Here is a 16,688-nt window from a genome sequence, read left to right as displayed (position 1 = left end):
TACTAAAGCATGAGGAGGTACCTGAATAAATAAAGCAAAGTACATTTTATAAACGATCTACACAAAATAATCTTTCCTTCCAAGTGCCCGCCTCTAAGAGTCCACTGGGGACATTCACAAGAGTCTTTAGTTTACAAAACTGTCAGCAAAACAACACTTTTCATTTCTATGCCTTTGGGTTTTTTCATGTATTTGTTTTCCATTGCCTACTCCATCTTTATCAGAAGCATAACAGGAAGAATATAAACTGGTTTGAGAACAGCCACTGAGAGAAAAATACAATGAATATTCGGAAGAACACAGGAGAGATGTTTTCTATGAAACCTTTTAGAATTGAAATCTTTCTTTTAACATTTCCAATCAATGCTGTAAGTAGGTCACAGATGCTGCATGCCCCATTCCAGCACCTGAGATCTGCACACAACTTTTCACCATTCCACTGTCAAGACAAAGAAATGCCTTCTTCTTCAAGAGCAAATCAAAATCAGCTAGCTTTCCAGGTTTTTACTGGAATATGCTGATTTGGTGAAATTGAAATGTGTAACCAAAATTGGTCAGTTTGAATAAAATTATTGTGTTTCTTGTCTCTTGTTAGTTAGATTCAGAATGCTCTGCCCTCTAGAAAGGGCAGTTCAGAATAGAACTGCTCCACTCCTATGCCAGGGGATGCTCTGCCTATCATATTTGTGTCTGCCCTTGGAGGAGAACTTTCTCTGGGTTTATTCATGAGAATATTCAAAACACCTCAGCTATGTCTGCATTAAAACCAAAAGCAAAAGCCATAAATGAATTCTTGGTTTTGGAAGCTCTAATGAGAAAGAAGTAATTTATACCATCCTACTGTAGCCTGCACAAACACATTCACAGAACAATACATATAGAAAGGTCTAAAGCTATACCTTGTCACTTCACCTTTTTCAACATGTGCACCCATCAGCCTTGTGCACCAATCAGCCTTGTGCAGTGATGGAAACTGAAGTCACTGAAGTGCAACAGTTGGAAAAACATAATACCACAGTCACAAATGTCATCTGAATTGCTACTAAAAATATGGTACCATTTCCCTTACCAATTTGTGGGTGAGCTGGATGGTAATAAGAGGAGATCCTGACAGACTCTGGGACAGCTTGGGCAGAGGTTCCACTTTGACAGAGATAAGGTAACTTGCTGCTGAGATCATATAACCTTTGTAGGCAGTAGCTTCAGCAATCCTTGGGAAGAAACAAATATATTTAGCAAGTATAACAACCACATTTTTCTAGTTCACCCACACCACCACTAACACAGAACCTCCTTTTTCCTTTAAAGTCGATGAATTTCCAGCAAGATCTGGCCCCAAAAGACATTACAGGACTAGAAGCAACAGCTAAAAAGTATAAGGAACATCTGTAGACATTAGGGTACTTGAAGTTGTAAGTATTCCTTCATTCTATTCCTCTTCTGCAGATTTATAAGCCTTGCTGAAAGTGCTTTTGATAATTAGGAAGAATCCTACAAAGTAAGGGATGTAAGAAAAAACTAAGAAAAACAACCAAAGTGAGAAGAAAACTTGAAGGGGTTTCATGCTGTCTAATTAAACTTTGGTTCATTAGAGATTAAGTCAGGTCACAACACAAACAGCTAAACTAATCGTGCAGGTAATGCTTTTTTTCTCGCTAAAGTAATTTTGCAGTACATAAGGACCCTTCTATTTCTGCTTTCAGCTTAAACTTATGACTTTGGCATTTTTGCACATTTAGGAGTAACTAAGATCCATCTGGCTGCAGGATAAAAGTTTTTACACCATTAGTAACAAACTGCAGAAGTAAAATGGTCACTGTCATCTACCTCTTGAGTATGTGAATGAATGGTATTTACTATGAGAAATATGAGCCATGGCAAATTAACCATCAGCATGTGTTTTCAAACATAGCACACCACTGGGAATAATCAGTTTGCAAATCACATTAAAAAACACCTTATTTACATCTGCCATCACTTTGCAATGGTTTCTTATTTGCCTCTCAGAAAAAATAAGGTAGTCATGTCAAACTTTAAAATAACTTAATTCAGTTCCTCAGCAAGCTAAAATAAAACGGAACTCGTTCAGCAGAAACCCAAGCACCAGTTCTTAGTTCTGACACATCAGTATCAGAAACCCAGTAACCAGCATGTGAATTGAATTTGTTCATCTGAGTGCAGGATTTGGTACTGCAAACTTAAACTGAAAAGTTTAAGTATATACAGAAGGACTCAGTGTTAAGACCGCTATCTGATGTGGAGATTTCTCCTTCAAAGATTAACAGGATGAACTTTTTTCTACACACATTACCTGCTCTTTTAACTGTAGAGAACTATATGACTTTTGAAGCATAAAAGAAATTCAGCAGAAGCAACACACTGTGTTGGTGTTTCATGCTTGCATATGCAAACCTTTCATCATCGTGGCCCTAGATTGCAGTGAGGCTGTCATCCAGCTACCTTCAGTGGGATTACTACAGCTTTACACAAACTGTATGTGAGCAGGAGCAGAACTGGTCTCAAAACCTTTTCTTTATTGTGATTCTTTTTTTTTTTTTAAAGACTCAAAACTGACTTCTCTTGGAAACTGTTATTTATGCAGTCTGGAAATAGAAGTCATCTGTCTGTACAGCATAAAAGCTCCAAGAGTTTTGGTTTTAGCTTTCTACCACAAAAGAAATAAAAATTGCCCTTAAGAAGAAAATGGACATGCTTCAAATTACAGGTGTTTAAGAAGCCCAGTTCTAGAAAGAACATAAAAAAAAAGTCTTTAAAACAAACTGTTCTGGGAAAATATTGTTATTCTCCTGAAATGTAAGCAAAAAAGTTACAATAGCACACAAAACAGAATACCCAGCAGAAGAAATACGTACTTATTTTTAAAACCTCTTTTGAATACTGGGGGTTTGATTCCATTGCTAAGCTAGCATTCTCTGGTTTACTAGATTTTTAGATGCTATTTTGGACATATCTGCATCTGGAATTTTAAAGACATGATGCTGTAGTGCATGACATACTGCAAACAATTCAAGGAGTATCTGAAGAGGGGCTATAGGGATGCTGGGGAGGGACTATTCATTAGAAACTGTAGTGACAGGACAAGGGGTATGGGGTTAAAACTTAAACAGGGGAAGTTTAGATTGGATATAAGGAAGAAGTTCTTTACTGTTAGGGTTGTGAATGCTCAGTCACTGGAGGTGTGCAAGGCCAGGTTGGACAGAGCCTTGGGTGACATGGTTTAGTGTGAGGTGTCCCTGCCCATGGCAGGGGGATTGGAACTAGATGATCTTAAGGTCCATTCCAACCCTAACTATTCTATGATTCTAAGTTAGAATTATTAATATAATTAAATTAGGAGGCGCTTCTCCTCCAGTGTCTTTATGTTTGTCTTTAACACTGTGGCAGGGCCAAATCCTTCCTTCTTGAAAGTGAGTGCTAAAAACCACATACAACTCTTTGAAACAGGAATGGGCATCCAGGTTGTCCTACCCCACAAAATTCAAAGACATGACATACCTGATTTATTTTGCTATATCAGCACTCCAAGAGCTATAGACTCTATGACAATCTGCTAGAATATAGCATTTTGATATGCAGCATCTTTAATCATATTGCGTTTGCTAATCTTTGACCTAAGTCAAGACCATATCAATTCCTTCTGTCTTTGAGAAGCTGAGATTGCAGCTTATTATCTTAATACATGGCACTGATCCTCATGTTTGAAAAACACAAGCTGTCTTAAATTGTTACTTCTATTTCTTCACACTAATGACATGGTTCCTGTACAGCCATCGGCTAAGTGCCCTTTTCTTCAGAGAAAAGGGTAAACAACAACACAGCTTGCTACTTGATTTAAAAAGCTCATGTGATTATTTCAGTGTGATCAAGTGTGGTTATAAGACAGGATTCTTGACCCTGAAGTTCACAAATGAGTTCATGTGATCATGACCTTCCATTTAAGTATATGTAAAAAAAGGAAGGCAATTCCTGACAGCTGAGATGCTGCATCTTTCCTTCTACTGTCATAAAAAACACAGAAAAAGTCAGAGACTGGAAAAGACTGAGAGAAAGTGTAAACTAATATACACACTCCAGTGAAGATCAAATAAAAACATAAAGTCATACTAACTTGAAAGTGTAATGATTTACATGAATGGCCTTCCAAAACTCCCTGGGAAACTGCATTGCTGAGAGGTATACAGATTTGCATTTACTTTATCTTATACGCTAATGATTTCATTGATGCAGCATATAAAACAAAAGGTCTTTAAAGCATTGCCTGGCCTCTTGTTATAAAATAACCTTACAGGTTTCTAGGATTAGTGTTCAGATTTTATCTAAAAAGGGATGTTATGTTTTCTTGCTTGTTTCATTTAAGTGCTTTATCTTTACACGCCTCAGGAGAAAAGATGTAATTTCCTTTCATGAGACAGATTAAAATTATGAAATTCTAATACCAGATCTGATGAATAGAAGGAGAAGACAGAGAAAGACAAACATGTCACTATGTGAATCTATTTTATTACAACATAAAACAAAATATCTAAGGTAAGCTTTAATCTTTCTCTAGTTAATGACTACATGTCCTCAGTATTGCAGAATCAGGATTATGGCTCGTAATTTATACGTAATTTATAGTTGATAATGATATGACTGTTATCAAGGTATATCAGTAAGGAAATAAACAAGCTGTTACAGCATGAGAGGTCTGAGGTACTTACTTGGTATCCAAAGGGTTGATATTATGAAAGAAATAATGCATATTATGGTAAAGCAGGCCAACAATGGTAATCCAAGCTGTGAAAAAGGGAACAGGGGTTATTCCTCAGAGCAACCGTTTAAACAAGAGACAATTCTCTCCTAGACCTGAAACTCCTTGTTAAGAACCTTGACTCCTATAGATTTTCGTGTCTTTGCTTTAGCAGATTTCTGATGATTCTTTAAAAATGAAAAAGTATTAACATCTTGCAGTACAGCACAGGAGACATCAAAAGCACAACACAAGGATGCCTGCCCTGTGCAACTATACTCCAAAAATAAGTTAATCAGTTGTCAATTATTAATTCCCACACAGCACTAGAAAGGGTTGCATGACATACCAAAGTATGTCTCAATAGTAGCTACAGCATTCTCAAAGCCACTTTGCAACCACCTATATTAACTGGCAGTTTATGAAGCTCAAACATGGGTGAACAGTTTCCACTTTGGTCATCTATTTGCTGCCTGCATTCCAAATATTTATGGGTTCTCCAGCATCTGAGCGAAGAGACAGACATGTATTTTCTAAGTGTTAGCCACACAGATGTCTTTTACTATCCCTATTGCTGGGTTCCAAGTATTTATAGCATTAACTATTTGAAGTGGAATAATAAATTTTTAGGTTAGCTCATTCAGACAGTGCAGAAGTGTGGCCTGAGGGCTGAAAGTACTCACAAGTGAGCTTTAGCTGGGAGAAAGAGTTAAAATTTAATGGGCTAGCTCATTTCAGGATACCAAGCATGATTATGTTCTGAAGGAAACTTTAAGTGGGAAAGGAAAAAAAAAGTCCTCTCACATGCTATTTTTGACATTACAAGTTGGCTTGCAATTATAGTTATTGCAGCCTCAAAGCACTTGCAGTTAAGTCTCCAGCCAGAGCCCCCTGCCAGTGCTAAGAATCAAGGCTGCCACCACAAATCAGGTAGACAGTTCAGCAGTTATTAAGAGTATTTCTCACTGCAGGTTATTTGCAGCTGACTTTGCACTGCCTGAATAGGAACCAACTTCCCTTCAACAAAGGAAACTGCAGAAAGGTCTCTGCAGTGTAAACTCCATGGGCTGGAATTTAGGGCATATAAATCAGATTTTCAAAGATTTGAGGATGCAAGTAGATGCTTTTCTTAAATAGGCTCCTTCAATCCCTGATTAAAACATAGATAATTAACTTCAAACATTGTTGTCTTAGGGTGTTGACTAAAGCTTCAGATTTTTGCCATACCTTGCTTTTGAGATTATTAAATTTTAGCTGAGGTATGGATTTCCGAGTTCTGCTTTTTGCCTTAACTGTACTTTACATCTTTATTCTACTTTTGTAGCTGCTGTTGGTTAAACCTGTCATTTTATAGTTTAATCTCATACAACATTTTAAGAGTGATTTTGCATGAAGGGATAAGTAATACCTGAGCTGACACCTTGGAATTTCTGAAAAATAACCAGTTCAGATAATGAAAAAAGTGGGTTTTTTTGAAATTATGGCTTCTCTGCTGTAAAAAGATGTCAAACAGCTTCAGTATCTGTGGCCCAGCTCTATTATTCAAGATTAATTAAAGTAATATGAAAATTCTACCACATCAATCATTCATTCACATGACAGGACAACTGCTGCTTCTACAGAGCCAGTATGATCAACAGCAATCTGATTAGTAACTTGGAAAAAATAAAGCAAGCCAAAACCTGCTTTCAAACAAAATCGTTTTTGGATACCCTGTTTGTATGACTCCACTCCTCCCTTTAAATCCTTCCCTTACCTTTTTCATGAAAAGCTTCACTGGGAATGGAAATATAACTCTGTCCTCGAGATGGAAATCGATAGTGGGACAAATTCACCATCTGAGGATGCATCTTGATCAAGATGTAATCTGTGTGATAGCCCAAACAAAAATATGAATAAATACATAGCCTCTACAACTAGACTTCCTTAATAGCTATTACAGTGTCCTGAATTTAAAACCCCAGATATTTTCAGAAAATAGAGTCAATTCCCCAGGTATAAAATTGCCTTTTATATCCAGCTGTTTTATGACAGAGAAGGTGGTAAGCACACTGTTAATATACCATGGATCACTTCACCCATGCTCAAATACTAAGCTTACCAGGGCAAGCAAAGCAGATTGATAACACACTCTTCCACTGACATTTGAAGACATTATTTCAGACCTCCACTGCTCCATTTGAGAATGCCAGTGTTCAAGACAGTACATATCATACGTTAATGGTACTAGTGAGTGCTCAGGTTATTTGTCCCCTCACACAGGTCCCAACAAGTCAGAGCAGAATGCCAGGACAGATAAATTACTTTTGCTACCTGTAGCATCCAAAGGCACAGATGAAACTAGGGTGCTAGGATGCTAAACAGCAGTAAAATAAAATTATCCTAAAAGGTCAAAACTATTCCTACTATTTGCCATCTCTTGCAGAAACATTCAAAATTAAGATTTTTTACCTTTCAGACATCTGCAGCTTCGGAGTGCTGCATGGGAGCTCTAGGTCCTTTAACTGCCTATTAGTACAGTATTACTAGATTGATTTCATAGAATTTATGTTCTAAACCCCTCTCCAGTAACCTCAAGGAAGTTCAAGAACAGTCAGAGCAGATTACCTGTAAATTAACTGCACAGTCATATTTCCACAACTGAAACACTGTTTTGTATTCGAACCAGGAAATTATCTGTTTTCATTTCCTCCTTAACGCTGGGAAAAGGACAGGCTACGAAGCACAGAAGTATTTAGGACATCCACACAGCCCAGAGAGAACATTCTTGTTAAATCCTACCTGCCACAGATGATGTGCTCTCAACAGTTGAAGGTAAGGAGTTTTCATCCAGATTGCATGTCATATGAGCCATCACACTGTCAATAGTTTGAATTAGACTTCCAAATATGTAAGAGGTCTGTAGGAAAAAGAAATAGAAGGCTTTACAACAAAAAAAGATGAAGTTCAAAGCACAAAATACGAAGGTGCCATGTTGAATTCCAATGTGCGCCAACATTCAACCATCCAAAGTCAAATGTGACTTTCTCCACCACCTCTTCCACATATAGTGGACAAAATCTTACATAAACTGTCCCCAGTATAAAGCCACTTCCCAAGAATTTTAGGCTAAAAAGTTAAGCCAATTAGCTATCTTCTGGTCTTAAAGCATTTTCGGCTTCAGTAAGACCTTGACTTATTTTAGTCTCTCCCTCTCAGTTTAAAAGGTCTCTGTTCTTAAGTCTGCGCTCCCTTAAGATTGTAAAAAAAAAAAAATCTCAGGAAATTCCTGAGATCCCCCTGCAACTATTTCTCTGCACTCTAAAAGGCACACTAGAAGAGAAAGAACACTGATTTTCCTAGTTTTCCCTATATTAGCTTTAATCTCTTTCAAAGCTTCAATTCACTAAACAGGTAAGCACTACCACACATTTCATATGCATTGAAAATATAAATCTATAAAGCAAATATAAACTTTTAAATACCTAAGTTCACAGTATCACAGTATGTTAGAGATTGGAAGGGACCTCAAAAGATCATCTAGTCCAATCCCCCTGCCAGAGCAGGAACACCTAGATAAGGTTACATAGGAATGTGTCCAGGCGGGTTTTGAATGTCTCCAGAGAAGGAGACTCCACAACCTTCCTGGGCAGCCTGTTCCAGTGTTCTGTCACCCTCACTGAGAAGAAGTTTCTTCTCAAGTTTAAGTGGAACCTCTTGTGTTCCAGTTTATACCCATTACCCCTTGTCCCATCATTGTTTACCAAGGAGAAGAGCCAGGCTCCATCCTCATGACACTCCCCCTTTATATATTTATATACACTAATAAGGTCCCCCCGCAGTCTCCTCTTCTCCAAACTATAGAGACCCAGCTCCCTCAGCCTTTCCTCATAAGGGAGATGCTCCACTCCCTTAATCATCTTAGTTGCCCTGCGCTGGACTCTCTCCAGCAGGTCCCTGTACTTCTTGAACTGAGGGGCCCAGAACTGGACACTAAAAAAGGAGCAATTAAACACTTTAGCAACAATATCTGTTTTATTATATATATAATTGTTTCATTTATCCTGAAATATGTGGAAACAGAAGCAGAAGCAGATAAAGTTCTCTTATTTTAACCCTCAAAACCGTATCATAAAAGAAAATGACATAATTGTTTTGTCTGTGGTTCTTTACTGAAAATATTAAAGTAATGTAAGAAAATAAGTCAGTCAGGCTGCTAAAAAAGTCCTAACAAGATTAATAATGCAGGCAAACAGTTTCATTACTATCCATGTGAAATTATGCAGCTGAACTAACCTACAAATATGAGACTATTTGTCTTACCTCACTCCAGTTGGGCAATAACATAAAGTCTTCTATGGCTTTTAAAAATGCCTAAAAAATAAATAAAACTGTATTAATTTGATTATTTATTTATCAACTACATCTCCTGGTAAGGATCGAAGGCCGGTCTCTGCTATGAATTTCTTAGGTTTAAGATTACAATCCCATTTTGATTCAAGTCACAGGTTCATCTCCACTTGCCAGCACTCTTGTGTTCTGTACAGTGACATTTTAAAGTAATAATTTATTTATTCAAAGTAACACCACTATGAAACTCCCAAATTGCAATCACTAAACTACAGCCAAGGTGACAACACTGGAACTAAGACTAAAGTGACATTATCCTCCATTTTATCTAAATTTATATGACATCAATACCTCTTTCAGCCTTAGAGAAGCAGATATTTCAACAGCATTTGGTATATATCTGGGTCACATCACTTGTACAATTTATTATCTGCTTAACTTTTGCACATTAACATTGGTTTAGAGGTCCAGATCTGTCATAGTGGGCACTGTTCAAGTGCTCAACATGATACAGTCTCTGTCCCAAGAGGTCTCGCTGATGAAGACAAACAGAAGAGAGAGCACAAAAAAAAATAAAAATAATAATAAAAAAACTCAAACAAACCCCCCATCTCCTGCTTAAACTTCTCTGTTAAAATGCCTTAAAACCATCAATTAAATATATAAAAGTTCCATTAAGAAACATGGAAGAAAGCTGCAAGAGTTTTCCGAGCATGATTTTACAAACTGTAATATATAGGGCAGTACTAGAGCTTTACTACGTGAGCTTACTTTTGGGCAGCACAAACCATGCAGCCCCTCTCAAACGTTCAGTATGGAATTCTACCTGGCATGTACAGAAGTTATCTAAAACCCAGAACCCAGTCCAGACTGCCCAGAGCATTCAGTAAGTATCTCTTTTCAGGTCATAGCATCCTGAGTTACTCTAAAAGAGATGTGTTGGACACTGGAAAGGGAGGGAAAGCAGTAGCATGGGAGCTACTGAGCAAAGCAGCATTATTACAGAAAACACAAGACATTTATCAGAAGCAATGCATAATGAATATTTGTTCGTAATCAGAAAGTTTACTGCATATCACTTAAATCTTCTCGTGCTGTGAGGCATATGACAATCAGAACAGATAACTTTACTAAAAACAGCATGTGTGCTCAGTGTCTGTCTTTCAGGGAATTAGCTGCAGACAACGCAAAGCCTAACCATCAGTCAGACAAATGACAGTCTGTATGTATGATCAGAACTCTCTTGTCTTTACTTTCCAAAATAGCTTTGCTAAAGATAATCATGTCCCACATTTCTGTCTGCAAATCACTTTCACGGCACACAAAGCAGCATCAGATAGCTTGAATGAGCAACAAAATGGCAACTGAAATGATGTGGGAAACAGGTATGATATGTGACAGGATGATGCTCCATTTTCAATTTAGAGCCCCCACAAAATTTTCAGCAAAACAAAGGAAACAGCTTTTTAGAGCCTTTTAGAAGGGTTTTTGCAACATATCTAACTGATCCATGAAATCCAAGCTTTACAGTTTGCAAATGCTAAGCTTTCAACACAAACTATCAATTGCTGTCCATGTAGTTTTCAAAAGAATTTATTTATATTGTTTGCCTGAGTAAATAATCCTCACCACCCTGGTGTTACCACAGGCTTAAAGGAACAATCCCCAGTGAGGCCAGAGCTGATTACTGTAATAATAGGTTTCTAGCCTGCTGAAATCAGGGAATTAGATGCCCATCCTTTTACAGAAGACTAACTTTACCTTAACAGAAAACTGACCTCTTGTCCTCAGCTCAGACTGCTGAAAACACCTTCCCCATACGCACACTTTGTGGATTAAACAAAAATAAATTAACTCAGTTAAGCTTGGGACCTTATCTTCCCAGGAACCAGTTTCACTGGAGATTTGAAGTATGTCTGCACAGGAGTTCTGGCTGTGATTGGAACTCTGTGCAAGATAAAGCTGTTGACTCACAAAAGCTAGGAACACCACCACCACAGACAGGCATTCTCCCACAGCTTCTCACCTCCAGACCTGGCAGAGCTGGATGTGTGTCTCTGACCCTTTGAGTCCAGAAAGAAGAGTGTACGACTTGGTGAAAGAGAAGTCAGAGGAGAGGCACAACTTGCCCTCTGCTTACTACAGGAGCCATAAATGCTAACAAAAGGTTGGGCAGACGGCAATAATTCGTAAATTTTAACCTTCTAAGGTTAAAATGAATAAAAAAGGTAAGAAGGTGAATCAAAAAACAGAAAGTGAATCAAAAAGATAAGAAAGATAAGTGATAAGAAAGTGAATCAAAAAGATAAGAAGTTAAAAGATAATACTTGGGCAGGTAATCAGGGCCAGACTGAAACAGCCACAACTGGAATGCTCCCTACATCTAATTTATTTAGCTTGCTATCAGCTTACGTATGCCTCCTTTTTGCTTCTGTCACTACTCTGACTGCAGTGTCTTGTAGAAATAGGCCCAAATGCATTAGGTAATACCCCCAAGAACTGAGACCTTTGAACTATTTTCTCTGGTTGGAATTCACCTTCTGCTACTCCTTAAAATAGCTACTGCTTTTTTCACACGTATTTTCTGCAATTGCCAAAAACTTTTGAAGCTGCAGTTGAAATTCCAGCTTCTGGAGAAATTTCAGGGTTATCTGGCTCCACACACAGATGTGAAAAACACTTACCTCTGTTAGGCTCAGAGCAGTACTTTCTGACAAGGATTTGTTGGGCAAGCTGAAGGACATGTTCTCCAGGTAGGCCAGCATGGCGTCAGGGGAGCGGAAGTTCCCTTTCTCCTCAGTGAGATTTGTTATGATGGGACGATAGGCATTTGTAGAGAGCTACAGGAGAGATACAACTCATCAGAAATTATTCCACAGGGAGGTGGTTAATTGTTTTAGCCCAAAAGGGAGTTTGAAGCATAGCAGACTGCTGTGGAGGAAGATGATCTAGGAGGCCACAGAAGCCAAGTGACAAGGAAAGCACACAGATAAACAGACAGACAGGATAAACAGGCAAAATTTAATATTTCTATTAGCAATTCAGGTCCTATCTGCTATGGTTTCCTGAAAGCCTCTGTGAGCAAGAAGAAAACTAATAAAACTTTGACACTGCAGATAGCAATAAAGAGAAAATACACTGCAACAGCTAATTGCACGTAGGTTGATTGCAACTAATTGTATTCTGCATATGAAAAATTAATTTTAACAGTTTTCATTACATATTTACTAAACAGATGAAAACAAATTGTTACGTGGTGAGATTTTTTCTCTAATTTTAAAGGAAACGAGGAAAGGTTCACAATATGTTTTTGAATGTCCTGTACCTTCAAAGATCAGTGAAACACTTCTGAAATGTTAATATTTTTTCTATTAAATAGAAATATTTTCTAATATAGATATATTTTTAACAATTAATACCCTTTATCTGTCTTACATTAAGAGTTTTGTACTGACTGCCCATGTCGCTAAAAGTTCTCCCTATGCCTATCTGGAAGTATTTATAACTGGATGCTAAAACAAGTGCCATTAATGAAAATGGTTAAGTGAGGAGGCTCTGTAAAATGTACACATTCGGACAGTATAGCAAATAATTCTGAGGACTTGTCCTACCACAGGTTTCGTAGTAGTTGTCATCACAGACCATGGAAGTGTTGAAGAAAGCAGAACTTGCATGCCTGGGGAAAACACATACAAAAATGCAAGTGTTAATAAATCTGATATGTGCTGTCCTGTGCATTTTACTTATGTGTGGTACTGTAGCTACACAGGCTTATTTAAGGCATTTTGTGTAATGATTCACCAATTTTAACACTTATTTTAAACACTTAGACCTTTGTTTGCAAACAGGAGATTTCAAGTGTTATATCTCAATGAAAAGGGACACTGTACAATTAAAACACTGGCATCCATCTTCCTTTGCTAGCTCTTCCCCCAATATTTATGCAAAGTATTCGGGGAAAATAAAGAAGAAAAATCTTGTCTAAGAAATAAGTTATAATCTCTAGGCATCTCTCACAATTTCATACATGACCTTGCTGTATTTCTATATATGAGAAACTGGGATTGGAACATCCAGACACCAGAAAAAATGAGACTCAGGTCTCAGCTATGATCTCCAAGTGCTAATGTTTACTTATATCTTAAGCCTAAATTGCTTGAGTGCCAAATAAAAATCACACCCATGATTAGAAAAACATTTCCACATTAAGAAAAAAAGATAACCTATAAGAATTATTCAAAGCCAATGGCAATACTTTCATTGCTTGCAGCAAAACTAAGGCACCCTCAAATCAAAAAACATAGGTACCAATGGTGGTATATTAAAGCTTTTAGGGCAAGCCAGTTTTGCATAAAGCAAGTAAATGGTAAAAATACAACCTCCATTAGCAGTTTGAGCATGTTATAGTTAATATCTCCGTTATGCGTTTTAAGTTGATTTCAAGCAACAGTGAGGTCACTATTAATCAGATAATAATCAACAATATTAATCAGATAGCTTTACTAATCAATGTCACAATAGCACAATACCCCTAGAAAATTACTACATGAGAATGTCATAAATGATTTGTCATGACAAAAAGAATAAACTCTATTTTGGGTGGTTTCCAGTTGTTCCATTTTAATAATATTGATTCATTTCCATTCAAAGGGATTTAACTGGTCTTCTGTGAGAGAGGAATAAACATTTTCTTCTATTCTATGTCTTACCAAGAATTTATATTTGCCACGAGTATGCTATTTCAAGCACAATAAACCAGAAGTTGCATACACAAGACACGTTTTTCTCATGGATCCAAAAGGAGCATGATTACCCATCCTATTTAAAATCAGGCTGTCCTATTAAGTTTCTGATGTCAAACTATGTAAGTCCAGCTTCAACTGTGCTTTAAGTCCTTCAAAGTCAGTAAGCAGATACCAAGAATAACTTTTATTTGCCATGTTGATTAGCATTGTAATATTGACTTAACTTCATTCCTTGAATTAGAAATCTTGTAAGATCTGAACAGTCCACAACTTGGAAGGAAAAAGTAAAAAATTCAACACTCGACATTTCTCACATGTTCCAAATCACCTGACACTTCAAGTAATATTGGCTTGAAATTCATCACACTTAGAGAAATACCTGGCATCCCTTTATGTTTTAATTCCTAAGCCTGTAGAAAATACACATCAAGCCTCATTTTCCATTAAGCAGCTAGAAATTTATTTTTCACAGAAAACTTATAGCTCCAGATGACTCTGAAAACCTGTGAACTAGAGATGTAAGAGAAGAAAAAAAACCCAGTAACCCCCCTCCCCAATGTCATGCAACTTGCAGTATAATCACAAAAGCTCACAGCATGAACATCTGAATGTATAAATCAGTGAGTCTGCAATACAGCCTTCTAAAAATCAGCAGGAATTGAAAGACAGAAAACAGTTCTATACAACACTAAAAATTTAGATCTCAGCAGAGTGAAAGGGCCCAACTCTTCCTGCAGTGTTTCAAAAGCTGGCTACAAACACTCAGCTAACAGATATTTTGAGCTGCAGTAAGATTCCTTCCAAACCAAAGTACAGAGAAAAGAAGTAGAAACTGAAGTTCTGAATAAGATTTGCATTTGTGGAAAGAGCTTTCCATGATGCCTTGATTATTTGTTAGAGCGAAGTTGGGAGCATGGAACGCTGCAGAGGATGGTTGCTGTGAGCTCACAAGAATTCAAAGAGTTAAAAAGCACTTCTCTTCGTATTTATGTAACTCATACTTCTCTGACAGTGAAACAGGGAACACATGTAGACAGATCAGGTCAATCTGAAAATCTACTGCTCTTGAGTTTAGCAACATAACATTCTTCTTGAGTTACACTAAATCAAAGGATGTGATTTATGGTAGCTTTGAGTCGGATAGTGTTATAGTAACCCTAGATTGTTGTGAAAGATACAGCAGCCAAATCAAAAGCATTTTTCCAACATGATCAGAATATTATGAACATTGGGGGTTTTTTAAAGATTTTAAAGCCATTTGCTGTATCAAATTAATCCTCTCACAACCAGAATTTCTAAAGACTTTCATAGAAATCTTTTTTTTTTAAATAAAAAGATTTAAAAATAAAAAACTTGAAAGCAATTGGTATTATTTGTGTCGCAAAGCAAAGGGTGATTGTTTCACTATATACCAGGTGGTAAGTTTTCTTTCTCAGCTACTTTAATTATACGTAAACTACTTTATGGTTTTTTTAATAAAAATAATTATTTTTTTTATAATTTTACTGCTATAACCAAACCTGGAAGTCACACACACTTTCTCATTTCCAGGCATGCATCAGAAGTTATATGTTATTCAAAAGACTTTCCATTGTAAAAATGGTTCCCATGGGTTTAAAAGCACAAGAGTTATGGGTGTAACTGCTTTAGCTCCCAGTAACCTAGTAAGAATAAATGAAAGCAGGGAAACTGCCAGCAAAGCCAAATGTTCCAGATGCCCCATAACTTTATTTCCCAAGATGGATGTTTTCTAACTGCTACTCACACACAAGCACTTAATAGCAACAGACTTGCTTTCACTGAAAAAGATCCATAGAACAACTGGCAGGGTTTACTGGCCAGTCTTCAAAGTCTTTGTTCTAATCCTGATCCTCTGCCTTTTCAATGACATTTCAGCTGATCTCTTTGAGTTCACAGACATACAGGAGTTAGTAAGTCTTTATCATTCCAGGAACTGGAGAGATAACCATTATTATCCCCATCTGCTGGAACACACTAAGTTACTTGGCTCTAAGCTACGTAACAACCAGAGTGCAAGTTAGAAATTTGGAGTCAGTCTTTCCTAATACTGCTGTACCTCAAGTCTAATTATTGCTCCTTTTCTCCTGATCCTAAGGGATCTAACAATGGCTGTATACTTCAGGTCTTGCTAATTTTTTATGGCATTTTTAAGGAGCTATAACCCAGGATGAAAAAACTGCACAGTCAAAGACAGCAGAGTGTTTTGGTGACATTCATACCTGGCAACTTCTGCCTCTAAAATTATGTTAAACAGCTAAAAGATGTAAAATGAATACAAGCCCTACACACTAAACATTTTTAAGTCAGCATGTTTACAGAATATTAATTATGACAACAATGCATATACTCACCAACAGCAGCTGTGAAGTACTGCTCAATTTCATTGGGGGTGAGTGCCCTCTCCCATATAATGAATTCATCAAATGCCCCATTCACATAGCGCTTGGTCTGATCCCCCTCTGTTCCAGTCAGTAGATTTGCACTGGGGTCTCCGTAATCATAGAAAACTTTACCATCGGGATCAGTTGTGTTTAGAGTTCCATTGACATAGACTTTCAGTCCTTCCCTTGATTTCCAAGTAAAAAGAATGTGAGTCCAGTAAGGACCTGCAAAACATCAAAAACCACAGCAAAACCCATGAATCAATTCCATTTAGGGTCTTTCCAGTTCAGTATGTTTTTGCTGACTTGTGCAATGCTATAGAGCTGTATAGGACGTGCTAAGAGTGAATTATGGAATGCTGATGTCATGTGTATTAATCTTTATACCCATGGGGAAGCCCATACTTTGGCAGAATGCCTGTTAGTTTTTCTCTGAACTCTTTCTTGGGCTCACTGCAGTTT

The 16,688-nt window shown here is 37.3% G+C and overlaps 1 protein-coding gene across 1 annotated transcript in view; it reads right to left on the bottom strand.

The window, feature by feature from the left end:
* Positions 1-16,688, bottom strand: part of ADGRD1 (adhesion G protein-coupled receptor D1) — a gene marked incomplete at both ends in the record, with an annotated part of 143,886 nt that overhangs the window by 111,339 nt on the left and 15,859 nt on the right. Inside the window, 8 exons of the mRNA XM_080628616.1 lie at positions 1,070-1,211; positions 4,722-4,797; positions 6,507-6,617; positions 7,532-7,649; positions 9,053-9,103; positions 11,764-11,919; positions 12,691-12,755; positions 16,197-16,451. Coding sequence (XP_080484742.1) covers positions 1,070-1,211; positions 4,722-4,797; positions 6,507-6,617; positions 7,532-7,649; positions 9,053-9,103; positions 11,764-11,919; positions 12,691-12,755; positions 16,197-16,451 — 974 coding nt within the window. The remainder of the gene's footprint in view (positions 1-1,069; positions 1,212-4,721; positions 4,798-6,506; positions 6,618-7,531; positions 7,650-9,052; positions 9,104-11,763; positions 11,920-12,690; positions 12,756-16,196; positions 16,452-16,688) is intronic.

Source organism: Psittacula echo (assembly GCF_963264785.1).
Source record: "Psittacula echo genome assembly, chromosome: 13".
NCBI lineage: Eukaryota > Metazoa > Chordata > Aves > Psittaciformes > Psittacidae > Psittacula > Psittacula echo.
Note: the sequence above shows the minus strand (reverse complement) of the source record. Positions and strands in the feature narration are given on the sequence as shown.